This window comes from Syngnathus scovelli, chromosome 11 (genome assembly GCF_024217435.2).
Source record: "Syngnathus scovelli strain Florida chromosome 11, RoL_Ssco_1.2, whole genome shotgun sequence".
Classification (NCBI taxonomy): Eukaryota; Metazoa; Chordata; class Actinopteri; order Syngnathiformes; family Syngnathidae; genus Syngnathus; species Syngnathus scovelli.
In genome coordinates, this window is record NC_090857.1 from 11,014,850 (window position 1) to 11,042,652 (window position 27,803).

At 41.6% G+C, this 27,803-nt stretch overlaps 1 protein-coding gene across 2 annotated transcripts; it reads right to left on the reverse strand.

Moving 5' to 3' along the window:
- Positions 1 to 624: 624 nt before the first annotated feature.
- On the reverse strand, positions 625 to 27,659 carry col2a1b (collagen, type II, alpha 1b). Of its 2 annotated transcripts, XM_049732901.2 has the most exons (54): positions 27,257 to 27,659; positions 23,994 to 24,203; positions 22,848 to 22,864; positions 22,719 to 22,751; positions 22,187 to 22,219; positions 22,059 to 22,112; positions 21,147 to 21,248; positions 20,766 to 20,846; positions 18,822 to 18,866; positions 18,057 to 18,110; positions 17,488 to 17,541; positions 17,147 to 17,200; positions 16,991 to 17,044; positions 16,856 to 16,909; positions 16,355 to 16,399; positions 16,229 to 16,282; positions 16,112 to 16,156; positions 15,952 to 16,005; positions 13,764 to 13,862; positions 13,635 to 13,679; positions 13,428 to 13,526; positions 13,250 to 13,303; positions 12,957 to 13,064; positions 12,525 to 12,578; positions 11,782 to 11,880; positions 11,115 to 11,168; positions 10,700 to 10,798; positions 10,567 to 10,620; positions 10,441 to 10,494; positions 10,275 to 10,328; positions 10,016 to 10,069; positions 9,526 to 9,570; positions 9,181 to 9,279; positions 8,577 to 8,684; positions 8,426 to 8,479; positions 8,011 to 8,064; positions 7,876 to 7,929; positions 7,743 to 7,796; positions 6,705 to 6,812; positions 6,513 to 6,566; positions 6,370 to 6,423; positions 6,099 to 6,260; positions 5,602 to 5,709; positions 4,061 to 4,168; positions 3,795 to 3,848; positions 3,596 to 3,703; positions 3,450 to 3,503; positions 3,180 to 3,287; positions 3,047 to 3,100; positions 2,867 to 2,974; positions 2,500 to 2,788; positions 1,975 to 2,162; positions 1,665 to 1,907; positions 625 to 1,582 (listed from the first exon to the last, which is right to left on the reverse strand). In XM_049732901.2, the coding sequence occupies exons 1-54, from the start codon at positions 27,345 to 27,347 to the stop codon at positions 1,436 to 1,438; spliced, it is 4,476 nt and encodes a 1,491-aa protein (XP_049588858.1). In that variant the 5' UTR covers positions 27,348 to 27,659; the 3' UTR covers positions 625 to 1,435. The 2 variants fall into 2 exon arrangements, with proteins under 2 accessions (XP_049588858.1, XP_049588859.1); XM_049732902.2 differs by lacking the exon at positions 23,994 to 24,203.
- Between the last annotated feature and the right edge of the window lie 144 nt (positions 27,660 to 27,803).

The following is a 27,803-nucleotide window of genomic DNA, read 5'->3' on the forward strand; positions in this document are numbered from 1 at the left end:
GAAAATGGCGGTGTACCTAATGGAGTGTCCAAGTGACGTCACAGATCAAACAGCCAATCAGAAAGTGGGGGTGAGGGCGGGTGTGGCACTTTTCACTTTCATTTAAGCTTTGACCATGATTTTTCCCTAATGAAGTGGCCTGTGATTAGGTACACCTGAATATGGCAGTGTACCTAATAGAGTGTCCGAGTGACGTCACAGATCAACCAGCCAATCAGAAGGTGGGGGTGAGGGCGGGTGTGGCACTTTTCACTTTCACTTAAGCTTTTTCCCTAATGAAGTGGCCTGTTATTAGGTACACCTCTACACCTTCTATGTGCCCTCTCTGCATCCATCTCAGCCTGGTGATCCTGAAAGGGGGATCCTCCCATCTGTGGTCCCTTCTCAAGGTTTCTCATTTTTCCCCTTTTGGGAGCTGAAGATCAGGGTTCATGCTTTGAGAATAATTGCCAATTTTTTTCTACATGTAAAGCCCTTTGAGACTGCTTGTGATTAGGGTTAGGGTTGACATAAAATTTCAATTATGAACGATGAACTAATTTTAAAATTTGTCAACTGAACATTGAACTAGTCTGTGAAATTACATTTCCCAACACTGCCAGATAAAAAAGATCAGTCGTCACCTTTTGGTTGTGTCTTTTATTTCCCATTTTACATTGACAAAAAAAGTCATGATCATTTCAATATAAGAATGCTATTATCATTTTTATTATTATTATCAATAATAAAAAATATACACAACCTCACGCATGCACGTGAGCTTTAAAAAAATGTCAAGTCACATCTCGTGAGGGGAATGAGCATCTCACCTTTTATTTTAGTTTTTTGGGTGGGGCTGTAAACAAACATTTAGTCAATTTTTGTAATGTTTTTTTAGTGAGGTAGCTTTACAATTGGAAAACAAAAGACAATGTTTGAGTTGGGTGTGTTCAAAAAATGAATTGTGAAGCGAAGGCACTTGGTCAGCAAAGGAAATGCTATATGTTTATATTTGCGTGCACACACATCATTTGTTTGGAATAAACTCGTATGTAAGTATAGCACCATTGTAAGAATACAAAGTAATGGTCGATCTGAGAATGACCTGCTGATATGATTTTTTTTTTTTTTTAAGCGACATGTGTAAGTGGGCTTCTTTTTATTGACTTAAAGCAACACACAGAGCCCAAACAATAAATAAATAACACGGACACATGAAGCTCTGAAGGTGAGTTGCTGCTGTTGGTTGCTGCCATTCAGTGCTGGAACATCCTACGTGGTGAGTTCAATTTAGTGGGGGCGAGGGGGGATATATTTTTTTTTAACTTAGAAAAAGAAGTCCCATTTATTGAAAAAAAAAAGAAAAAGAAAGAAAAAGTGTCTTGATTTCTCTCCTTGTGCTCCACTTTCATTTATTTGGATTTTTTTTTTTCCTCCTCCTGCATCTTCTTGGTCCTTACAAGAAGCACACGGCACCCACTTCCACTCCAAACTCCTGATCAGCGCCACCGATGTCCATGGGGGCGATGTCCACGATGGGAAGACGGGAAGTCTTCTGCGACCGGTACTCCAGGACCGTCTTGCCCCACTTGCCTGTGTGTCTCTGCACGGGCACGCACAACGCAAAGCCGTCAAGCTTCCATAGTGGCCAAACTTTGTAAAATGAAAACATGTTCATTTCCTACCGTGCAGCCGTCCTCCATGACGCTGTAGGTGAAGCGGCTGTTGCCCTCGGCGCGGATCTCAACATCGTTGGAGCCCTGCAGCAGCACGGCCTTCTTCAGGTTGCCGGCGGCTGCGTCCATGTAGGCCACACTGTTCTTACAGTGGTACGTGACGTTCTGCGACGCCTCGGTGGACAGCAGGCGCAGGAAAGTCATCTGGATGGCAGCCGTGTTAGGCGCCAGGTTGTCGTCGCCATAGCTGAACTGGATAGAAGCAAATGTAAGATTTGAGCAATGATGGTAAGATAAGAGAGTCGAAAAGTGCACTTACATGGAATCCTCCGTTCATGGTCTCTCCGAACCACACGTGCTTGCGGTCCTTGCTCTTGCTGGACCACCAGTTCTTGCGCGGGATGCTGGATGGTTTGGAGCGGACGCAGGACTCGCCTGTCTCCATGTTGCAGAAGACCTTGATGGCGTCTACGGTGCAGCCCTGGTTGGGGTCGATCCAGTAATCTCCTGCGGGCCCACGGGGAGGACACACAGGACGTGCACATGAGAAATTTAACTTCAGACTAAATTTTCTGTAAGTGTGACAGGCAGGATTAAAGAGGATGAGACATTCAATAAGCTTAAGCAAAAACTATGCCTCTTTGCTTTCTTCTTTCGAATTTACACAGTGGCAAAGTAGCACACTGCCATTTAATGGTGCACAGTGGAATTACATCCATAATAAACAAGAGGCAGAATAAAATTGAGCTCTCTTGGTTTTATTTTATTTCAAGAACAAAAAGGTTTTCCAATAGTAGTTTTTTGTATTTGCGAACTACAATGTGAAGTAATAGTCACCACTTACCGCTCTTCCAGTCAGGATGGCAGAGCTTGAGGTCCCTACAGGTGCGAGCTGGGTTTTTCTTGGAGCCCTCGGGACTACGGATGTTCTCGATCTGGTTGTTGAGGGACTTGAGCGTGGCGTCCACCTCAGCGTCGTGTTGACGCAGGTTTCCGGAGGCCTGGTCGGCTCTCATGTACCTGAGAGGATCGGGAGCCTTCTCCGTGTGACCCAGGCCGGCAAAGGCTGACATGTCAATACCGGGGCCGGGGGGTCCGGGAAGACCGGGGGGGCCGGGGTTTCCAGGAGGACCCTGACAGACAAAAAAAACATGTTCATTTTCTACATCTTTTTTAGTTAGTTCAGTGTGGTCCCTCCCAGTCGTACTCACTGAAGGACCTGTCTCTCCACCGCGACCGCGGGGTCCGGGGGGTCCGATAGGTCCGGGCATACCATTTGAACCTTCCTTTCCACTGGGCCCTGTAGGTCCGGGTGGTCCCTGCATTCAAAGCAACAGATTTAAAGCCACTGTAACAAATTAGTGTCATGGGAGAAATGTTTGTCCCCTCACTCTTTGTCCTGATGGTCCAGCAGGTCCAGTAGCACCTTGGTCTCCAGATTGACCCTAGAAAAGAGAAGCACATGGATTTTTAATGCCTTACTCAAATAAAAACTTTGTAGAGAAGGCAATCGTGGCTGCTTACCGGAGGTCCGGGCAGTCCCTGCAGACCGGTGAAGCCCCGGTGTCCCTTCTGTCCTCTTTCGCCAGACTCTCCGCCTTCACCCTTATCACCACGAGGTCCTTGGGGTCCCTATGAACAAAGAGTCAAATGAGTGACTAAGTCAAATAGTTTGAGGAGCAGTTGGAATAAATTTGACAATAAGAAATAATTTAATTTGGTTATTTTTCTGAGTATCTCCTGTGCATTACTTGAGAAAGTACCGGTAGATATTTTCATCTTAGAGTTACGTACTGGCATTCCTCGGGCACCGGCAGGTCCCGGCGGTCCGGCGGGTCCTTGTGCACCCTAAGTAATAGGGACAGAAAGAACAATTGCAGTGAGTTGCATGACAGTCAGCCAGGAACTTGACATTCTCACAAACGTTTGCTTGCACTCACAGCTTCTCCTCTGTCTCCCTGTTTACCGGTGGGACCGACCGAGCCTGTGGAGCCTGGGGCACCTGGAGCACCAGGAGCGCCAGCGGGACCGGTGTTACCGCGGTCACCCTGGAGCAAAAAAAGGTTTCAATATTGGTACTAGTTGTGATTATATACAGTTGCTAACAACAGTGAGCACAATTGGGATGGAAAGTTTCACCTTGATTCCAGCAGAACCATCTCTACCAGGAGGTCCATCAGATCCAGGGTTGCCCTGTCACATGAGCAATTGATCAATGTACACATAGTTGTATTTACATTCAGTGATGTAGACGCCCACATTGAAATAATTTTAATCTTAAAAAACAAACAAACACCTGTTCCTCTGTGCTTGAGGAGCTCACGTAGTAAACGCATGTCGTATACACGTGACGAGCGAATTAATGGCCTCTGCCCAGCCCGCTGTGCTCTTGGCCTTTCACTGACCTCTCTGCCTGGCTCTCCTGCAGGTCCGGTGAGTCCGGGCGGTCCGACAGGTCCGGGGGGTCCTCGGTCTCCGCTGCCGCCGGGAGATCCTTGCTTTCCAGGTTCACCCTGAGAGGAAGAAGAGTTGGAAGTGAGTCATCAGCGTACGTGTATGTCAAGCTGATAAAAGCCCCCGTGGATGGAGTTTTCAGTCACAATCGTGTGTAAAATGTCACGTCATGACTTATTGCAAGAAATATAATTAGCATTTGGAACTCGGCAACTGATAAAAACAAGTGAGCCGATATTTTTAAGACGGTGGCTCAAAATGAACTTTGCTTGATGTCTTTTTTTTAGAATTAATTCCAAACGGTCTAAATTTAAAGGACTGCTTCCATCTGCAAGTAGTACGGACATGTTTCATCCTTCCGCCATTTTTATTTGATTAAATCTGAATCCATCGAAAGACCTTCCATTGCTGTCTTTTTCTTTTTTAACTACAGTCGATGATAAATGTGAGTTGCTGTAAACCGGCGGGCCCATTTACATCATTTAAATGTATATGAGTTTTATGAAGATAGCATTTAATTTTATATGTTTGACGACATTAGGGACTTTTATTTGATTGCTAGAAATATTGCTAACACTAAAGCGATTTGGCACTTCCTACAACGGATCTAACTATCCCAAAGTGTGACATAATTGACAACAAAGAATACAAAGACAAAAAAATAATTTCCTAACTTTCATTCAGAATTATTATAAAAAAAGTTTATACAAAAATATTTTATAGTAATGTCGTTACGAAAATAATACTTTATATTTTATCTACACTGGACAGAACACAGAAAACAATTTAGCATTTTTAAGGCCTTTGACAGTCAGATCCAAGCATTAAATGACATTTTATTCTTTATCAAAAATCCACCAATATCTTGTATTAGTATTAGAGTATTAGATTAGTATTGAAAGTAGTAGTACAATTTTTATGATGGAAAAGTCAGGCAAACGCCAATCCCCCTCACATAAATGATGCTTTCATCCGGTCACATCCAACACGGCCGCCTGCCGATCGCCATGACAACCAATGTTACGTGACGTGACTGACGGATGCAGATGGCATCACATAATGTCATATTTTCTGCAAATATGGACATACAGTACAAACTTATAAAGGGCTGTTTTACAGCCATGAAAGGGAATCAAAAGACGGCATGACTCATGATCTAGTTAAGGGTGGACATTCGATGTAATGTACTCAGTATCGGAGCCTATAATTGGGACTGGTAGGAATAAAAACGCTGGCCGCACACAATTCAGGCGAGTGTAGCCCACCATCTCCATAGTAGCAGTTACTCGCATTTGAAAGTGACGTATTTAAAAATATATTTACATATTTTTTTATTTATATAATATCTATAATTATATATTATAATTCATGAGAATTATTTTGAAACAGTAAAATCCACTACCTTTTTTTTTCGTGCTATAAGGGTGACAGACCAAAGCTATATCTCACGGTGAAATTAATCTTTTGTTATACTGAATGTTTAGGTACTTACAGAGGGTCCGGGCAGGCCGGGGAAACCTCTCTCGCCACGCTGTCCAGGCAGACCCACAATACCACGCTGTCCGGCCAAACCTTGAGGGCCAGAGGGACCGAGAGCACCCTGGGACAGAGGAAACGGGGACGCCATTAAACGTTAAATCGTAAGCATCAATGATGATGATTTGCAGTCACACGTATGTAGTAGACAGCAGGGGCCCATCATGTTGAGTGCGTCATCATTTGTCAGATGGTATTTTCAAGACAGGTCTTGTCATCTGCGATTGTGTATGTGCACACGTGTGTGTGGAAGGTAAAAGCCATGAGGCCTGCCATCAATCTGTCAGTAAGACGTCCCTGCTATTACGCTCAATGACAGCCGGCTGTATTAATGGATGAAAATGTCTCTGCAGCCTGACAGACGATGCCACTTTAAACTTGGAACGCATCGTCTAAAAAAAATGTTCCCCGCCACGCCAGTCTTGCATAGTGCTAAAAAAGGATGCCACTTACAGGGGGGCCATCCTCTCCAGGGTCTCCCTTCTCTCCAGGAGCCCCGGCAGTACCACGGAGTCCAGCATCACCCTGTCTGCCAGGGGGGCCACCGTCTCCCCTCACACCCTTGGGGCCGTCTTTGCCCGGGGGGCCGGCGGGACCAGCAGGTCCAGGATTGCCCTGGAAAGTATCCAATCACATTTTGTATATAACTAATGTACATTGTCGTTTCTTGTGATGTGCATGTACAGTACAGTGTCAGTAATCATTGGGCGACTAAGCGACTTACATTGGGACCGGGAGGTCCGACTCTTCCGGCGGCTCCAGGGAAACCGGTAGCACCCTGAAAGAGAGCGAGGGAATAAAAACCCATCCCACAGACATTCACTAGAAGTGATGGCGACATTTCTGGGGTGTTGTGAGGTCACTTACGGGAGGTCCCTGAGCTCCACGGGCACCTTTAGGTCCAGAAACACCAGTGGGGCCCTGGAAAAGAACCACGCTGTTAATTTCGTGGTGTGTATTCTATTTGACCTCAATTGCCTCATGACAATTAATTCCATGCAATAAATAATAATAATAATAATAATAATAATAATAATAATCTGTAGTAGAGTGACTCACGGCTGGCCCGGGAGAACCAGATGGTCCTTGTGGTCCTGGTGCGCCAGCGTCACCCTTCTGGCCAGACTCTCCCATCTCTCCCTTAAGTCCAGGTTGTCCATCAGAGCCCTTGAGGAGAGACATGAACACTTGAGTCACTTGGATGCCATAACGTTAGCCCAGGATGGCTAACTGGTGGACTAGTGCTATGTGTTAGTGTTCAGTTATTATTTGTTGATTTTATTTTCAACAGAAATGCTGAGATGGCAAAACGGACATTTGTTCATATGTTCCAATATTGGAAATTACATTTTTGATCCAACATTTAGCATAGATGAACTAATTGAAAATTATCCATTTGGATTAATTTTGTACTAACATCCATCCATCCATCCATTTTCTGAACCGCTTAGTCCCCACGGGGGTCGCGGGCGCGCTGGAGCCTATCCCAGCCGTCATCGGGCAGTAGGCGGGGGACACCCTGAACTGGTTGCCAGCCAATCGCAGGGCACACAGAGACAAACAACCATTCGCACTCACACTCACACCTAGGGACAATTTGGAGTGATCGATCGGCCTACCAAGCATGTTTTTGGGATGTGGGAGGAAACCGGAGTGCCCGGAGAAAACCCACGCGGGCTCAGGGAGAACATGCAAACTCCGCACAGGGAGGGCCGGAGGTGGAATCGAACCCGCACCCTCCTAACTGTGAGGCGGACGTGCTACCCAGTGCGCCACCGAGCCGCCTTGTACTAACATTTTTATTATTTTAATAATTATTTAATGTCATTGAGGAGAAATGAGTAGAGAATTTTTAAGGAATTTGTTTTCAAGTTTAGAGTAGAATTAAGGAAATTTAGCAACGTGAATCTTTTAAGCTGACTCCTTTACAAGTACAATTGACAGTAGGCGACTGTTTTTGTCACGTTTCTATTTTGAGTGCATGGGGTGATATGCTGCGATAGCTATAAACAAATCACAAGACGACGTTGTGCGTCATCCTAACATATACTCGCTAATTAGCCATGCCAGCATCATGATCGACTTTCTGTTACTTACAGGGGGTCCAGCAAATCCAACAGGCCCAGGAGGTCCAGTCTCACCTCTGTCACCCTTTTGGAGTGGTAAATGTGTGAATGTACAATTGTGACATTTTGCATTCATTTGGCAGGCTTAATGGGGGAAAACCTACAGGGGCACCACGGGTACCAGGAGCTCCGGAAGGACCAGCAGGACCGGATTCACCCTGAAGGGAGAAAACAGTAAAGAAATGTCACCAGTGTGTATTTCAAGATGAATTGTGTGTATGAAGAAAAAGCAAATTTACCTTTTCACCATTGGGACCGCCAGGACCAGGAGGACCAATGGGACCAGTAAGACCCTGAAAAGAAAACCCTATGTTTAATCAACAGGCATTTATGTTGTTACTGATGGAGTAATGTGAGATAAACAAGTGTACAAAAGTATCTCAAATGTGCCTACAGTGCAGAATCTGCATCTCAATAAAACTCAGCACAATTCACATTTCACCACCAGTGCCACAAGTTGTGGCCTGCTATCAGCATGTTTAAATTTTAGCCACCAAGTTATCAGGTGCTGACAACTTCCAAAACACACTAAATTAGGTTTGTACCAGCATGAAAATCAAGGTGGGCCAGTTTTTACGTCTGAGCGCACGTGCCTTATCTACGAAAAAAGAGCCCTTTCTTTTTTTTTTTTTTTCCCCAGCATTCAAAACTCACCCTGCCGCCATCTTTTCCAGGTGCACCTTCAGGTCCTTTCTCTCCAATGTCACCCTATGCAGGTAAAAAAAACAACAACACATTTTATTATCAACAATTTTGCATTTGTGTGGAAACATATCTGAGACAAAATGTTGGGACACATTCTTACTCTGTCTCCTTTGGGTCCAGGAATACCAGAGCCCCCTCTCTCTCCGGGCATACCCTGTAGACCGGGAGGTCCCTGCGCTCCGGCGCCTCCAGCGGGTCCGATGGCTCCCTAAACAACGAGACGAGATGTCAGACGTAAATCGATCTCAGAAGACGATCATTTATCAAATCTATGTGGGAATATGCGGGTGGATATTAAAAATAAAATGAATACAAAAAAAATTCTTTCATTGTTTGTATTTTTATGTATTCTAATATTTTATTTGTAGCCGTACAATTTATTTACCAGCATTTGATTATGCTTAAATTCAAACAAGGAAATCACGCCGGATAACCGAGCGTGTGACAACAGCATCCGCTTCATCAATGTTGCAGCAATTAAAATGCCTTAAATGTGCCTGTGGGTGATTTGGAAACACACAGCTGATTATTTGTACTTAACTAATAATTGTTTGATGGTGAGTGCTGTGAAGTCTTATCACTCTATTAACAGTCGCCCTTTAGGGAAAAGCAGCCAGACAGAAAAAACAGCAGGCAGCTATTGATTTTAGATGTAATAAACGGTGGGATGACGTGCGTTGCATTTATGACTCATAATGACTCACCTTGGGTCCGTCAGTTCCAGGGGTTCCGGGCAGACCTCGAGGTCCCTGCAGACCCTGAGAACCGGCAGCTCCTCTCTCTCCGGGGAAGCCTCGCTCTCCCTGAATATCAACACAATAAGATTGGTAATGACTAATTACTATAATAATTGTTGAAATTATGCGCGATCATCAATGAAATGAAAGCGAAAAATGTTAACTTCTGTCAGTTATATTTCACAATACTAACATCATATATTAATTTTTAGAAGTCGAGGCTGGGTTTAAAATAATTGAAAATCACTGAGTTAATGAATCAATTTAACACACATGCACAGACAAGTAGATACGTGGATCGTGTCAACGTACCCTGGGTCCAGTGGTACCGGCAGCTCCGCCCTCTCCTGGAACACCCTGACGTGGGAGTGAGAAAGTGACACGTGATGACACAAGAATCGGGCCTCAGAGAATCAATGCAATTTTTTTTTTAAATCTTTGATTTGTACAAACAAAAAGAAAATATAATAATATTTAATTGAATGATTTTCATGATGGTGGCAAAAACGACCAAGATCTTTCAAGAATATGTACTTCAAGAATACACAATGAAAATTTAAAAAATAAAAAAAGATTGGACTGGAGCTACCATCTTGTATCAGTTAACAAAATCAATATTTTTTCTTAGCCATAGGTCAAAAACACACGTAGAGTACTAAACCTCATGGTAGGCTGACTTGCAGCAAAAAACCCCATCATTTGCTAAACCTCCTTTAGGACTAAATAAGATTGTCCTCAAGCTCCCAAGTGGCTGGCTGCTGAATGCTGGTTATGATTGACTGACTACTCAGAGCGCACGTACCTGATCTCCAGGCTTTCCTCCCTCACCGGGGGGACCAGGGGGACCGGGGAGACCCTGTGTCCAAGCAACAGCACCATCATCGTGTGTGTGAGCACATTTCATTTACATATATGTTGCAATAAATATGACCAAAATAATACATACTGATTAATGGACAAGACATTATAATAAAAGTTATTTTAAATATATATGACAGTTTCTTTTTTTTTTTTTTTTTTTTTTTAATTATGTACATTTTATGCATAAGTGAGACTTTCACCTGGAAACCAGAGGGACCAGGCTGCCCTTGTTCTCCTCTCTCGCCAGCGGGACCCTAAAATTAAATGTATAAAAATAACAACTAAACAAACTAAAATCAACTCCTGCTATTAAATACACTTTGCAAAAGTCCCTTAGCCGTTTATAAAACTGTAAATAATACGTACAGCAGGGCCGGGGGGTCCGGCGGCGCCAGTTTCACCATCTTTACCAGGCAGACCCTGAGGAGAAGAAAAGAGTACATTGTCAACATGTGTGTTCCATGTTTTGTTGTCGATGATTGCTCCACTTACTCTCAGGCCATGAGCTCCAAGCAATCCCTTCTCGCCAGATTTGCCAGGCTCGCCCTATAAAACAAACCACAGAGACCCAATGCAAACGTGAGAATTGATCAACAAAAAAAATTGTGTATAGTCGTTCACTTACAGTTGCTCCTTTGGGTCCGGGGAATCCCATGACGCCAGGCTGCCCACGGGCACCCTGTGGGCCGGGGGGTCCTGGTCGGCCGTCTTCACCAGGACCTCCCTGCGCAGTCCAAAAAGTCATTTGTAGCTATGCAGCACTTGTAAGTAATAAAATGCAAAAGTTGTTAATATTCAATGGAGGAATTCATCCCCCAAAACGAACGCGCAAGCCATGAAGTGAAGAATATTAAAATGTCCAATTGACACATTGTGACTGCTGAGCTGGTGGGTAATGATTGGATTGGTCATTAAGTGTGGAGTGCTCGATTACTAAAAAGCGTCTCGGTGGCTGTTAGGATGCTAAATCACATCACAGCCCCTGATGGTCTTTTTTTTTTGATTGACAGCAGTCATACAATTGGATGGAAGGCACTCACAGAAGGTCCAACTTTGCCTTGGGGACCGGCATCACCGGGACGTCCAGTAAGACCCTGCCAGAGCACATGGACACACAATCAACAAAAACAGATCATTTGCATACAGATGAGTTGCACACGTCCATTGAGGGAATTGAATCTTCTGCTAGATTGCCTGATGAATAAGTTACTACAGCAAGAAATAGAAAATATATAAATGAACTGAAGGTAGTGGAATTTGTCCTGATTAAGTAAGAAACACTTTACGGTTTACTGATAAAGCACGGTAATAATTCAGGCAGCTTCAAAATCTAATTATTGTTAATATCGTATTTAATGTCAAGAGTGCATGTCTTTGCATCCAAACAAATGCAGACATAATTACTTTGTAGAGGAATACAAAGAAATGTCAAATACACACTTTTTTACTATTATTTTGCATAGTAACGTTTTATTATAATGCGTTTTTTTAAAAATCTTTTCAAATATTATAATATATTTTCAAAATTATTTGAGAGCTTTCCTAATTTTTCAAAAATATTATATTGAATATTATATTTAATTTTGATATTTGTGTATATGTGTACTTTATTTGCATATTCCCCCAAATATTTGTTATATATTTTCTAATGTCTAATATACTCATCAGATTCTTATTTCTCCTGTAATGCCATGCAATAGAACTTACTCTGGCACCGGGCAGACCGGACTCTCCGGGACGGCCCGGGTCACCGCTAGCACCTTTGGGACCACTGGCACCTGCGGGTCCACGCTCACCGGGGGCACCCTAACAAAGACAAAGGAAGAGATAAAGAAATAGCATAACAATAACAGGCCTTTCATTCCAACCCCCCAAAGAGCCCACAGGAGTAGATAGGCTCTCCTTTTAATGGCGTGAAGACTTTCATTGACCCGCTGAAGATGAGCAGATTAAATTCTGGCAGGTTCATTTGAGCGTAAATGAGATTTGTGTGTGGGGAGATCATGTTTAATGAGATTCTGCTGTTGACATGTGAGACATTTGGGTCACCGGTGTAGAGACGGATTCGAAGCTATGCTTCCATCAGGTGGCCGTGACATGGTAGGACATGTTTGAACGCTTTCAAATGTATTGCCTTTATGCTATGCTAGAGATGTGTCAGCAAAAACTGGATGCTGATTTTTTGGGAGTTGATATTTGAAGGTGAAGGTGTTCAGAGGATTAAAATTTAATTACACCCATATCAGAAGAGATAACACTGACTCATAAATGACATTTTGCAAGCATGATAGAAAAAATGTTGCAATTGCAAGTTGACAAGGTTGCACTCTATGGGTGCTACTGCCCATTCCTTATCTAACGCTAATGCATTTTAATAAGGGTAGATTTCCATTTGTGGTAGCAATCACCATCTTAATTGCTCTCTTTTTGGAAAAGAGGACATGACTCACCTTGGGACCTGCCAGACCGTCTTGACCTGGGAAACCGCGGTTGCCAGGAGAGCCCTACAAACAAAACAGAGTCACTTATGGATGAATGGGTGGATGGATACTTATTTTCCAAGACCTTTAAAAAAAGACGCATTTGGCCTCTTCACAAATATTGTACTTCATACAAAACGGTTTGTAATAGCATGGACACAAAGATTGCCACAAGATGTCAGCAAAGTCATGGCCTTAAATAAATGAAGCTCCTCCCCTCATTTTTGTTAAGGTACTTGACACCCAGATACCACTAGATGGTGCCAAAGCAATATTTTTTAGACATGGCTACGGCCTATGCGTAAATAACAATAAATAGCCAACAGAAAACAAAATCTCAGGTTTGATTGTGCTGTAAACAACTGGAGAACTTTCAGATTGTATATATTTGACGGTACTCACTCTCTCCCCGGGAGGTCCGATTGGTCCAGCAGCACCGGGTTCACCTCTTGGTCCTCTCTTGCCCTCTTCTCCTTGTGGACCGGGAGCTCCTTGGATTCCAGCTGGTCCCTGCAAAGACCCGCCATTTTTAGAACTAACTACAGTACAGGAAACATAGAAACATTCAAATAAATGCTAAATGCTAACATTTAAATAAATGCTATTTTTTCTTTCAGACAAAATATTTGGAAACAATAAGCTATGGATCTATTAAAATGTATCGATTTTAAAAATAAAATTGAAATAAAACTTACAAATTCTCCTTTAGGTCCGGCCTCTCCCTTGAAGCCTGTGATACCTGGATCTCCCTGAAGGACAAAACAGGCCAAAAACAGACCGTCATCTACAAATATTTCTCAAGTAAATGTTCATGTATTTTCCAGATGAAAGCTACTATCGCTGGTGGCTGTATTATGCACAGTGATCACGTACAGATGTTCCTTTTGGCCCGAGAGGTCCGGTCGCTCCCTGAGGCCCGGGAGGCCCGCGAGGTCCGGGGAAACCGGGAGCGCCTGCGATACCGGGAGCACCCTTCCAAGCAAAACACTCAGTCTTAGTCCTTTATTTCCAGTTTTATAAGAATATGAGTCAAAATAATCGTCAAGTGAGACCAGGACAGAGTTTTTTTTTTTAACTTACAGATGATCCTTTAGATCCAGGGATACCATCAGTACCGGGGTTTCCCTTAAAAGAACAAAATGCACAAGTAAGCCTCCCCACATTAATTATAAAGGACAATGAGAAAGAATGTCACGTCAAATCACTCACAGAAGCGCCAGAAGGTCCAGATGAGCCAGGTGTGCCGGACTCTCCACGGGGTCCCTGTGCACCCTCGGGCCCACGAGCACCAGTGGGACCAGCTTCTCCCTGATAGACAAGCAAATGTTGTTGAGTGAGGGCTCCCTCTAGTGGTTCGTGAAATAATTGCTCATTAAGTACAGTTCAGTTGTATTTAACTTTTAAAATGAATCATTTCATCTTTAAAGATTTTGAAATAATTCATTTATGTATAATATTTTAAGTTGGTGTGCAATACATTTAAATATAATTATTATTTAAGTACAGGTTTTTTAGTTGATCGCTTTTCTATGTCGTTCCTATTTTGACAGGGCTTTAGCGCCATCTTGTGGCATTCCAGCACAAACACAAAATCCACAAATTAGCGTATTTTAGAGAATAACAGTGGGTAGTTTAAAAACGTGAATAGGTGAATTTGGAGATAGTGAACTAGGACTGTAGCCTACGAATTATTATTTTACATTCAACTCAATTTTTGATGCATTCTCCAGTTTCTGGTTGGTGTGATGTAAAAAGGCCCCTCAACCTTATTGGACATTTCCCAGATATCACAACACACGTTCGAGTATTATATACATATAGCGTTCACTGGAGAGTATAAATGGGAAATTCCAGACAAAATATGTGACTCATTTTGACGTCAGGAAGAGCTTTGTGGGGGATATTCTTAGTCTTGGTTTATCCAGCCAAGTTTCTAAAAATTCTTTTGTTTGTTTTGGGCCCAGTTAGCGCTTAAATGTGATGCATCAAGTACTGAATGGGTTTAGCTGCATGTCTAGTACAGTCATCAAATGTGACAAAAAGAGTAGTAGAGTAGTGGTACAACTAATTTAGTATTTTTCAGTATTTTTTTTTTTTAAATTTAGTCTACCAATGTCAAAACGGTGGCCACCATAAACAATTTTCAGAAGTGGCATTTTTAAGACCTCTGAGCAGCAGAGACGCATAAAGTGTCACATTGAAGGATAATTAAGGTTGCTGTCATTTTGAAAGAGACTTTTTAAGGGCACCCTTGTCAAGGATTTCAACAGTCCTCAAGACACTCAGAATAGAAAATAAAAAGGTTGCTGATATGTTGCCAGCATGACTGCTAGATTTTCCAAAGAGATCTTCCATTTGTGAATTCTCAGAAGACAGAGCATCAATGTCGAGGCCCCCGAATCAACCCAGAATTCAGCGGGAGCATCTGCACATTCTGGATGAATAAATCAGAACTGAGAAGGTTGGAGGGGACGGGACCCTCGCTCCAAGTTTCCACTCAGACTGCCGCTTTTAAAATGCTTTTCAATACAGCGCAGCTTTCTCTCATTTCAAAGCATGACCAAGCTTTCCTTAACATAATCACAATTTCATGTCCAGACTCACAAAAGACTTTTCTTCTTCACAAAGGCACAAACTGTTCTGATTGCTCTCTGTATTAGATTGAGAAGAAGTATAAAAACCGTGAGAACAAATTGGTGTTTGTATATTTCTATGGGTAGCATTTGATGTAAACACTGATTGCATCTTGAAAGGCCGATAATGCTGCAACGGAAGGAAGGTCTCCTCTGAATAAACTGAAGGCTATTTGGAGGTTTTCCTATAAAGAAATTTGACATGTGCTTCTGGAACTTCTCCATCCCATTACTGTCATTAATTTTGCTGACCTCTCTTGAACTGTTGAAATGGTGTTGATACATATGTGATTAAATTGTATTAGAAATGATCTTTTATGTTTTTTCCAATGATTTCCTTTATTATTATTATTTTATTTAACTGATTTTAACTGTATTTTATTTGCTTTAAATACATCTGGTATATTTTTGTTGATAGGCGTGTTGATTTTATTTGAGGAAAATTAATTGACTCAATTGGATTATGTTTACAAATCATTTTACTGTACTCTGTTTTTTAAAATCAAATGTCATTCATTTGATTCATTGATTCGCTCATTAGCTTGATTTTGTTACATTTTATTTAAAATTATTTAATTATTATCAATCTATTTGATTAAATATTGTTAGGGAATTTTGTTCGTTTTAATGCCCTTTGATTGTATCTAAATAAATGTCCCAACATTCCAAAAACATGCACGAGAGGCCAATGGACCACTCCAAATAGTCTGTAGGTGTGATTGTCAGGGACAACAAACAAGATGCACAGAAACTTTGAGACTGACCTTTGCACCAGGGGAGCCAGGGAAACCCGGAGCTCCAGAAGGACCGACCGGACCCTATACAAGAAACAAAAAAAAGCCCAAAACATTTTAGATGCTCATAAGGCAGGTAGCAAGTCAGACTTAAGATGAACAAAGGTAATTTATATAATTGGACACCTACCGGGGGACCAGCAGGGCCAGGCAAACCATCATTACCGCGGGCACCCTGAAATAAACAAAATAAATGTCAGGACATGTTCAATAACATATTGATTGCTGAATTATTTGAGGCACTCACAGCAACCCCACTGGGTCCAGGACGACCTCTCTCTCCGGGCAGACCTCGGGGTCCCTGTGAAATGGTCACAATGTAAATTTTTGCCCGCAACTTAAAAATCATATCTCTGAAATATTGTAAACATACCATTGGTCCAGGAGCTCCATTCTCTCCAGGAGCACCAGACTCTCCCTGCACACAGGAAAATAACATCAATGTCAGTCAGGATCACTGCTTTTCATTTTGTAAGTCATGATAAAAATATCTTATTAAAACTTAATTTAAAATTGTATTATTATTATTATTATTATTATTATAGAGCAACGAAATTTGTCCAATAAAAATATATCAATGTAATAAATCAAGATAAAAGTCAGATTTTTTTTTTTAGATGAAAAACTATTTTTTTCTTCCCAGAGAAAAAGACCTTACTATCAAATTTACAATTTTGTTTATGAAAAAGTCCAAATTAAAGAAGAAAACTACACATATTTATTTTTTAATTACGTCGGTCTTACCATAAAAGTTGCCTTTTAATAAAATTGACTTTTCATGTCGTTTCATGTATCAAAATGTCGCTCCCCACCAACTAAACTAATACATAATGGGGCCCTAAATGATCAGTAAACATAATAGACCATCTTATACCTTTGACCCAACAGCACCGGTCTCTCCCTTTGCACCATCAAGACCAGGGTAACCCTACACAAACAAGAGAAAACATAATTAATAAACAATCTAAAAAGTTGTAAAGCATGAAGATGAGCGAGAGCCTTGACTGACTCGATGTCCTTTGATGCCAGGCAGGCCGGGTGTTCCGGGGAAACCTCGAGCTCCCTACAAAAGATTTTCAAAAGCAAATTAAATTATTTTGGGTTTGATCCCTGTTTGAAAATGACTGTCACGTCTCCATCTGCAGTGAAGTAATGTCACGCTCACCTGAGGTCCAGAAGGTCCACGTTCGCCTGGTTTTCCAGATTTTCCAGCTTCACCCTAAGCCACAAAGAAAAATGTCAAAAAAAAAAATAAAAAATAAAAAAAATGGAGAGAAAAACTATAAATCTTGTAAGCCTTTTGTACAGTGCTGCTTCTGGTCAATATTAGAATTATTGGAGAATTGCTAGATACATAGTGAAATCGAGTGTATGCTGCCATCGTGTGGCACAAAAGAGAATTGCATGCTGGTGTCAGGAACCTCACAAAAAGTGACTTCAGTGGAAATGAATCTTTTCAAATCTCTATAATTTTTTGCCTTTCATTTGCAACTTTTGCACACTCACATCATCTCCAGGTTTTCCAGAAGGTCCCGGTGGTCCGCGGGGTCCCATGGGACCCTGTAAACATCGAGGAAACAACCACAGGTATGAGACTAAAATAATAATTTCAATGTGCACCCGTCCAGCTTTTCTCAGTTGGCGAGCATTGATTTTAATCACACATAATGATGCGCCGTCAAGGGGGAGCAGCAAAATAATCCCAAACGCCACAGGGAAAGATTAGCGCAGCCCCTGGGTTCAATCTACCTGCTGGGGGATTGGGAAAAAAAGCGGCCAAGGTCATGTGAATTCTGGAAGCTTCATTTGGGGTAAATAAAGGAGAGGAGGAAGCAAAGAGCTAGCGGGAGTGAAACGTTGTCTACTAGCATAAATCAATAAAAGAAAAAAAAAACATATGTTATTACAATCCGCACGTAGCCACTCAGTTTTTACTCACAAATTGAGCAAAATGTTCAATTGGCTGAGCATGATATAGGACGTTCTTTTACGCTCATTGCCATAATATATAGTGAGGTCATGTATTGAAAGAGATACTGTAGTATAAACTGTGTGGAGGCAGGAATGACACTCACAGATTGTCCGGGCTCTCCAGCCTCTCCCGAGCTGCCTTGGAATCCTTGAGGGCCCTACACAAATATACAAAGGCATGTTAAAAATGTTACCTCCCCAAATAATAATAATAATGATATGAAAAAATAAAAATAACAAAAGTGAAAATGCAAGCGCAAAAATACAAATTAAGCTGTTCTCTAAAAAAATTGAAACAACAAAGGTATTTAAAAAAACAAAGTAGAAGTGCTTACGAAGAAGCTGAGTTTTTATGAGCTAACATACAGTATTGTCTGATACTGTAATAGTACTAATAAAGCAATTAAGTTTGTGTCTGCATGACTATTATAGGGCCTCCGGGCATCCATATTTTAAATGCAAAAAACAGGCACATTTTTATTATGATAAATTAAATGCAGTGGTTGAAATCCACAAATAATGCTTATAGTCTACACACAGGAGCTTTTTTTTTTTCTCCTGCAAGCACCTGGAGGTTTAGACACGTATCCTTCAAGTTGAGACCCGTTTGTGGACATGACCTGCCTAATGCTTTTTCTTCTGCAGGCTGGGAGGAACCTGCAAGGCCTTCAGGTGAGGGCGAGAAGGTGAAGACGAAGAAGGCGGGGGGGCGCCAGACATAAATTGTTAGGTGAAAGAAAAAAAAATGGAGCTGGCGGCTGGGAGAACCTGCCACTTTGTAAACATATGGTTCATCCTGGTTGCGTTACACTCAATTATCAGGTGTGCGTGTGTGACTACAACGTTTATACTGTCAAGTGGATACTTACAGGAGATCCAGTGGGTCCAGGTGGTCCTCGGGGACCCATTGGGCCCTGGAAAGAGAACAACATCATCAGGAATGAACAGTTTTGAATTAATTTTCTTTCCCGATGTATGAATCTGCAGGCTAACTGGCACCGCTAATGCTTATGTAAACAAAGTAGCTCAACTTCCTTTAAAATGTGGGAGGGGCTATTTTGTTCCCAAAATGTGAAAAGTTGGCATCTGAATCATTGTCCAAATCCATTCATTGAACCAGGGGTGTGCATTTTTCCAATGGAGCAATCTTGTTGTCAGTATACATGCGAATGATATTGCCACGACTGCAAATGTCACATTTCCTTCAAAGATACAAATATCTGTCTAATAAGACTATTTGATACATATCTGGATTATCGATATATTTGGAACAATTCCATTTGATACACTTGCAATTTCTAAATGATGACGTAGAGTCTGTGTACATGCTTTCAATGCTTTTCAGCAATTATCTTCAAACGCACTTTGACTTTAAAGGGTCTTACAGAAGTTAAACCAGTAATTCTACCTTTTTCAGCACCAGTTTCTGAATGTCTACTTAAGTACAGTATGTGAGCTAGCACTTTTGCCCTCTTTGATGGTGACAGTATTTGAAACTGGCTATAAAACACCTTAACTTTTCAGGCCTCGGGCTAGACCACCTCCACATGTAAAAAAAAAAAAAAAAAAAAAAAAAAAAATCATTTGAAATTCCACAGTGTCATCTGCCCTGGTTGCATAGCTCCATGGTTGACAGTTGTGCATGTTTGAACTCTGCATGACTTGGACGGCCGACAAGCGCAGGGTGACTTGTTCCCCTCAGCAGCAGGTGAAGATTCCTGTGACGCATTTCTCTTTAGCTCAGCCTCAATCTCAAACCCCCACCGCACCGACAAGAGAAAATCACATTCTGTGAAGCTGATGAGGCAAACACTCACATTGGGGGGAAAACAAGAAATTAAGTGTTTTTTAAATGAGAACCGCAAGTGGTTAGCATGTCTGCCTCACAATTCAGAAATTCTGGGTTTGAATCTTGGCTCCAGCATTCCTCTGTGGACTTTGTATGTTCTCATCATGAGTCAATGACATTTTTTCCACTGGGTTAAGGAGGTTCTGATGCTGCTCCACTGTAAAGTGTAAAACTGGAAACAACTTTACTGATGCACAACCACCAGTAGATGGCGCCATTTTAGCAGTAATATGTTAGTCTATTGGGAGAAACAGCTGCATTGTGTTTTACTGCTAATTATAAAATAATAGAAAAAGACAGAATCAAACTTTTTTTCCCCTTGAGAATTTAGCGGATGCTCTATAATGACTGTTCGTGAATGTTAACGACAAGCACTAGAAAATGAATGAAAGTAATGAAAATATTTTACGAGTCAAACATATTCCCTTATAAACACGTCTTTTAGCATCTTGGCTCAGTTTTAAAATAATTCCTAAAAAATTAAATAAACACACAGTGGTCCTCTGGAGGGAATGAAAGTCACCTTTGAGTGGGAGCGGGAAGCCTTCACCACCGTGGCTTCAGAATTATCAATGGCGCTCTGTCGGGTTAGAACTTATGCATATACTGCATGTGTGTTTAAGAAGTTCTCAGTAGCAGTGTTGTTCCATACGGTCAGGGTCCTGCGTGTTTTTTTTTTTTTTTTTCAATTAAATGTCACCCTTCTCGGTGCCAAGGTAAAGCCACTGATCCGGTCCTGAACTTCTAATTCCATCTTCCAGAAACATTCCAGGTAGAATAAGCTTCTTTAGTTGAAAATCTTCAGCTTTCTTCTCCTTTCTTGATCGCTTAATTCCCCCCTCATGATGATGATGATGTGAAGCTCCTTGTTCGGTTTTCTCTTTTAATAAGCTTTGTGACATATTGATGTGCCCTTGCAAAAGGAACCAAGCTGAGGGTAAAGAAGGAGAAGTTGCTGGCTCACCATGGGTCCTTGCATCACGCCCATCTGAGCGCCACCGCCGGCCTTCTCGTCGAAGCCACCTGCCATTTGAGCAGCAAAATTCTAGAAAAAAAAAAATTTGATTTTTCCCTCAGTTGTAAAGTTAAACAAATGGAAGTCTGGTTTTCCTTTCCCACATGCTGGGAAGGACAGATTTCGGTGTCCACAAGATGGCGCTGTTTTGTCCCATTCAAAGCATGCAGTAACATCTTTTACAGTTTTCAGCAACTGAATTGTGTCTGTTTATTGTTGTTGCCGTTGGCTAATGCAGTTTTCGGGGTCCTTGATTTACAACGGAGTTGTGTTCCTATGGTGGCAACGTAACCTAATTTTGAACATCGACAAGCATCTTTTGACACTTACTCCGCCAAGGCCGGGGGGCCCATTAGGTCCTGGTGGTCCAGGTGGGCCAGGGTTTCCAGGGGTGCCAGGCTCGCCATCTCTACCACGGGGACCGGCTGTTCCCTGGAACCAATAAAGAAAAATAATTTACTTTACTTTACTATATTTTTTTTCAATAATAAGCACTGAAGTGACAGTGACAACGACTGTGTGCTGGGCTAAATTTAAAGGGAATGAGAGGAGCCGCTTTCATTGACTGGGAAGCAGTTGTTTTTTTTCACTCTCACAACAGCGCAAACAACCTTTTTTTACCTGCGCCCGTCTACGAAAACAACCGTAGAAACGAAACTCTCGTTAGAATACATTTTGCGCTAGGCTTGCGCTGGTCACAAAAAATGACTCAATTCATCAAATAATCAGAATGACAAAAACAAAACAAATAATTGATTTCATCTAATTTATCCACTCATTTCATTATTTCACTAATGCATGACATTTTGGTAATATGTCTTTTTTCTGCGTCTTATTGTTGTCAAGCAATGATAATCAAGGTCTACTCAATTATTTTTATTGCACTGCAGAAAACTGAAAAAAAAAAAAAAAACTGAAATGAAATGTGTAAATTTTCACTTTCAAGACATATCCAAGGAGGCAGATGATGATTGACGAGGTCACACCAGACTAGGCAAGGATGCATGTGTCGACAAATCGCAAGAATGTGCTGTAAAATGTGTTTGGTGTGCGTATGTACAACATATTGATCGAAGAAAGGAATCGTGTTTACATTACGAGCTCACGACAGGCCCTCTTGTGTTGCTTAATGCAAATGACACGAGTGAATGAAAGGTCACCTTTCTGTCAGCCCATACCATCTTAAGAGGAACATGCTGTACCTCTTGAGTCAATTAAAACAATAAAAGAAAACAAACTGACCTTCCCTCCCTTGTCTCCTCTTGGTCCACGTGGTCCCTGCTCCCCTGGTGGCCCCTGAGTGACCAAGTCATGTTAGACCACTCATTTTATGTATGTGTGCAATGAATGAATGGATGAATGATTGAGACCATAGGGCCAGGGAGTCCTCTTGGTCCTACGACCTGTGTTGTAAAAAAACAATTAAGAAATCAGTTAGTAAATAGAGAATGCAATTCTCGTCAAGGCTCTGTCTGTATAAATGCTGAAGCAATTCATGTGGTGCATTTAACTAAAACGGAAAACATATTGAAGTGAGACTAAAAAAACAAACTTAATGTAAATGTTGCATTTTTAAAATATATCCATTATTAAAAATAGAACCATAACAATGAACCCTTCAACAATCCTTTGCAGTTTGAATAACTGTCCACATTTTGCATGTCATTAGCGCTAATGGCTAACCTCTGAAGGGAAAACTTATTTAAACCAAAGATAAGATAAACAATTCCATTTATATTTTCCGCTGCAAAGTAGCATGCACTCAGAGGGGCAAAGCATTTCCAGGTGGCGACGAGGAAGGACCTTGTAACAATTGGACCTTTCTATCCCTTTGCGTAAATATCCATTTCAAATATAATCTCAAAAGTTTGATGGGGAGATCACTGAGTGGTGTTTACTTACATCGGTAATATCTCCAGGTTCACCTTTTTGGCCCTGTAAGACAAACCAAAACAAAGAAAAAAACCATAAATAACAACAATAAAATTAAAAATTACATCAAGTGAATTTGTTTATTTTTTCAAAGCTCACCTTAACTCCAGGTGTTCCTGTGATGTTGCAGTAGAGACGAGAGAAAGCATTAGCATAAAGTTGAATAAATAATACAAAAACAGCACATCTTTAACATCTGTCGGCTTGCTGCTAACCGCTTATTAAGGGATTTCAATCTCCCTACTCAAAAGAAAAACCTGCATAGAAGTGATATTTTGGCACCCCTAGTTGCCCATTTGGATGTTGCTGACTCTCCATCTTAAGCGAAAGAGTGTTAAAGCAGAAAGCAGATGTTTCGTGCCGTTCGCCGAGCAGCAGGCGACGGTAGAAAGCGCGTTACCATATATTTTGTTTATTGACATATGAGGTTAATTAAGGAAGAAAACATTATATATAATGTATAATAATTTAGAAACATTAAAGAAGCCAGTCTTCATGATGACTTCAGAAATTCTAGAGTCAGTCAGCAAAAATAAAAATTAGCGCTAATACAAGCCAAATCTGAAAATTTGTAATTGTAATATGAAACTGTGCAATTTAAAACTGCTGCTAGCTGTTGCACAGTTAACAAGCATAAATTGCTGGCGTCGGGTTGAAATCTCCTGTCACATTATTTTTCACAAATCTATGATATTTGTGAAACAAACAAAAAAAACATTGGCTCTCTTTGATGATGGCAATGTATCTATTTGGAATGTACATGGATTCTGCCCGACGCCAGCAAAATGAACTGAAACTATAAAAGCATTTTATTCAATCAACAGTCAGGCACTTGATTTCACTCATGCTTCCTCAGGGAGTTTTTTTTTTCTTCAAATATAAACCTCATTCATGAAGACTTAGTAGACAGGCTGCCACAGTTTTCCCCCACAAAAGCACACAGAGAGCATGAGGGATGTGAAGGAGAACTGTGAAGCTGCGTCTCCTTGACTTGAGCTATTTCCTTTAATAGCTCCCACATGTTTTGTTTTTTTTACGCCAGGCAAAGATTATTCCGGCAAGGTGGGGCCAAGGTGAGCATGTAGAAAAAAAATCTTTAAGGAAGCATTTCAGTGAGATCTGCTCTTTCATGTCTTTACCCTGAGTGGGCAAACAGAAAATAAAGCATTTTCTTGTCTTGCCCCAAAGTAAACAACATGGATGGGTAATTTATTTATGAAAAGATTGAGATAAATAAATTACAACCAATGGGCGGCGAAGGGTCAGCGGCGCAGATGGGGCAACACTCTCCGAATGGGATTTCAGGATTGGGGCAGCCTCTGAGCTCCTCGCAGACTATTTCGTCGCACAGGATGGTCCCGGTGTCGCACACGCAGATGCGACACGGCTCGGGCTTCCACACATCCTTGTCGGTATAGCGTTGGCCGTCCTGCAAGCAGCTAAGGGCATCCTCCTCTGCGCCGGCCAGAAGGCACATGCGTCAGGGCGCGTGTGGAGGGGGTGATAAGAGTAAGTAAAAACATTAGATGGATTTCACAGAAACAGGTGCATATATTTCTTCATTATCAGCACCAATTCCAAAAGAAAGAGCTAATGGCCCCGGAATAAATAAATAAAAAAGAAAACCTAAGGGCAACAGCGAATCATAAATAAATAATTAAATAAATAACGATCACCCAAAAGCATTTATTCCCTTCAAATGCTTAATATGCATTATACTCTTGAAAAATAGCATATTTGGACAATTGGACACACAACTTTTGTAAAAACGTAAAATAAAAATACCTCCTAACATAACTTCTTACATAAAGACACATTCACCCCAAATTGGGTCAATTATGTACCACATTGGTTTTAACAACTGGGATTTCATTAAATTTTCAGCCAACCTATGACACAACCACTGAGTGGCGCTGTAATGCTACAGGATTGAACCTTGCAGAATCTGCACAGGACCTGGAGGCCATGAGCAAAAAAAAAAAAAAAAAGTTCCATATTGGGCTGGTTTACATTTATTGGACATGAGAAACAGACTTGGCATTCAGATGTCAACTTGGCACACAAATCCAATGCATCTCAATGCTGCTACTGTACATTAAAGCACATTAAAGCAACCCCCTCCCCAACAAAGATCTTGCTTATGGTTACTTCCATACTTGTCTGTCCTTTTTATCACTGGAGTTGATTTTTCCACTGACAGATGCTTTAACTGCATATGCAAGTCATGGGAGGGTATACAGAACACACACACACACACACACACACACTACACACACTCTCCAAATACAGTAGCCATGTTTACCTTTTGGAAACGTTCTCAGGTGGAGGTGATTTAAAGACCCCCCATGCACCATGAATGAATGTAGCCTTTCTGGAAGGGTGGACAGAGTGGGCAATTCACTAACTTTTTGCCTTGCGGGAGCCAACCTTGGTGCCAGGGGTTGAGTGATGGGGAGGGGGCTCAGCTTTCATGCACAAAGCTTTTTACTTGCTGTCAAAAGCACATGTGTCCACCTAAATGTCTAAAAAGACACTATAATGATACAAATAAGACGTCCCTCTCTATCCAGAAGAGAAGACGTGTGTGCGCGCGTGTGTGTGTGTGTGTGTGGAGCACAAAGTGTTCCCAGGTGCATCTTGAGGAGCTGTTTTCCATCTTATGCTGTCTGGTGAGCTTTTTTACACAGCAGGCTCACTAAAAGGGTCGAAAAGTGACCCAAGCCTCCTCAGATGACTTTACTACCACTCTCCAGCCAAAACTTTCTTACCCTAGTTAACAGTCAGAAAAGAAGTATTATAAGACAGGGGCTTCTGTTTTGGTGAGGGTAACCTGAGATCTAACTGGCTTCTACGTTGACCCATTTTTAGGTGAAAATCCACCTTGAATTGGCTCCTTCTCTAGAAGATAACAAACGGCCCTGTCTTCTCTATTTCTTCCCAGACCGTCTCCTGCTTGCACGCAGGCCGACTGTCGCGTTTTATGGGCAATCTTTAAAGCAGATGGAAAACGTGCTTCTGGAATATTATTCCTGGAGCCGCTCCTTCACTCTTAAATCTCTCATGAATACTCAATTTGACTTTAGAAGGACTAAAGGGCCAATTTATGTGATTACTGATGGAGGGACATTCATTTCATATTTTCATGCAAATATTACGTAAAAAGAGAAGGCGAGCTCGAATCCGCCTGGATGCCCTCTGACGGCAATGGAATGTGATCACTTTTCACTAAAGGCCCTTGAGCCTGACCACCTTTCACTTTTTGCTCAGTAGCTCCTCCTCAACCTCAAAGTGAGTGGCTGTCTGGCACATCGACTTTCTCTAGTGGTATGCGAAAGAATCACTGAATTGGATGGATGGATGGATGGATGGATGGATGGATGGATGGATGGATGGATGGATGGATGGATGGATGGATGGATGGATGGATGGATGGATGGATGGATGGATGGATGGATGGATGGATGGATGGATGGATGGATGGATGGATGGATGGATGGATGGATGGATGGATGGATGGATGCAGATAGTGTATAGATATAGATACATAGATATATTTATAAAATGTAATATGTCTTGTCACCCTGGGATAGTAGGGAACGCAATTTCGATCTCTTTGTGTGTCTTGACGTGAAGAAATTGACAATAAAGCAGACTTTGACTTTGAGATAGTGATGGATACAGATAGATCCATATTGATCCATATATGGATAGATAGATTTTAACTATTTTTAAATCAGTTCAGTACATTTGTTAAGTACAATTCAGTTGTATTTAACTTTAATGACAATATATAGCATTTTTTAAATTTTCAAATATTCATTAAATAATGTACTCGTAATGGTACAATAAGTTAAAAAATGTAAGATTTTTTTGCACAAAAAAAAAAGGTTGGTGACCACTTGGGCCTACTATGCTAATTTTGCTCATTATGATGGAACGTTAAGTGCCACTTATGTTTAAAAAAAAAAAAAAAAACGCTAGATTTGTCAAGCACATTGGTTGCACATGATTAAAATGTTATAAACTGATGTCATTTGCCTTCCATCTGAAAAATAAATAGTTGAACACATTTTAATCACACCTTGTTCAAATGACTTACGTATGTACATTCAAAGGAGTATTTCTAATCTATTTTTGAGTGTACAAACTTGATGCTTTATGAGCCTGGCAGTGCTCATAAAGCACCCACAGGTGTTCATCTTAAGAGGAGGAGGAGGAGGTGGAAGAGTACGAAAGGCACCGAGGGGAAGTCAAAGCTAACTTTTGAGATTTGGCTCCAGCTTTTGTCAGTTATCATTTTTTATTCATAAAATGAAGTCTTTATGCCACCAAGGGAAATGTCCCACTTATTATCCAGAAGGTCCACACAACTATTAGTCACACACAAAAACACACACACACCTGAGCTTGCAAACTTTTTTCCAACTTGCATGTAAAAGCTCCGCACCTTGTGCAAAAAAAACGACATTGAGATGGAAGAAAGAGTCAGAGAAGTAAAGAGCACTTACGATTGTTGGCCTGACATCTGACAAGGGTTAATAAGCACACTTGTGCGGCTGCGAGTAGCAGTAGAGTCCTTGAATCCAGGAAGCTCACCATGTCTAAATATTAGACACGCAGTGGCCCTGGAGGAAAAAAGAAGTTCTTGCGCAAATGGAGTCTCTCAAGTATCTGTCCACCAGTGATTTTAAAGCCGCACCATCCGACAGTCACCCTTGCCGAGCGGTGGCGAGGGGAGGAGGAGGAGGGAGGGGGAGAATCCGACAGGCAGGACTCGGACCTGCAGGAACAAGCTTAGCACCAACCGCTTTGAGGGCCACAAGCGGTAGTTTTATGTCCCCGTTGCCTTCAATGAATCTTCGTATATTCCCGAGTATCAGCCCGGCCCCTTACCCCCAGTCAGGCTGAAACGTGAGCCCATTTTCCCTCCCATTCTGTCTAGCAGGTCCCCACACACACCTCCCTCCATCAATTCTAGACCACTCCCTTCCCCACGTGCTGCTACTGAAGCCCCCTTTCCAAAAAAGAACTTTCTTCCCAACTTTGCTGCCCTCC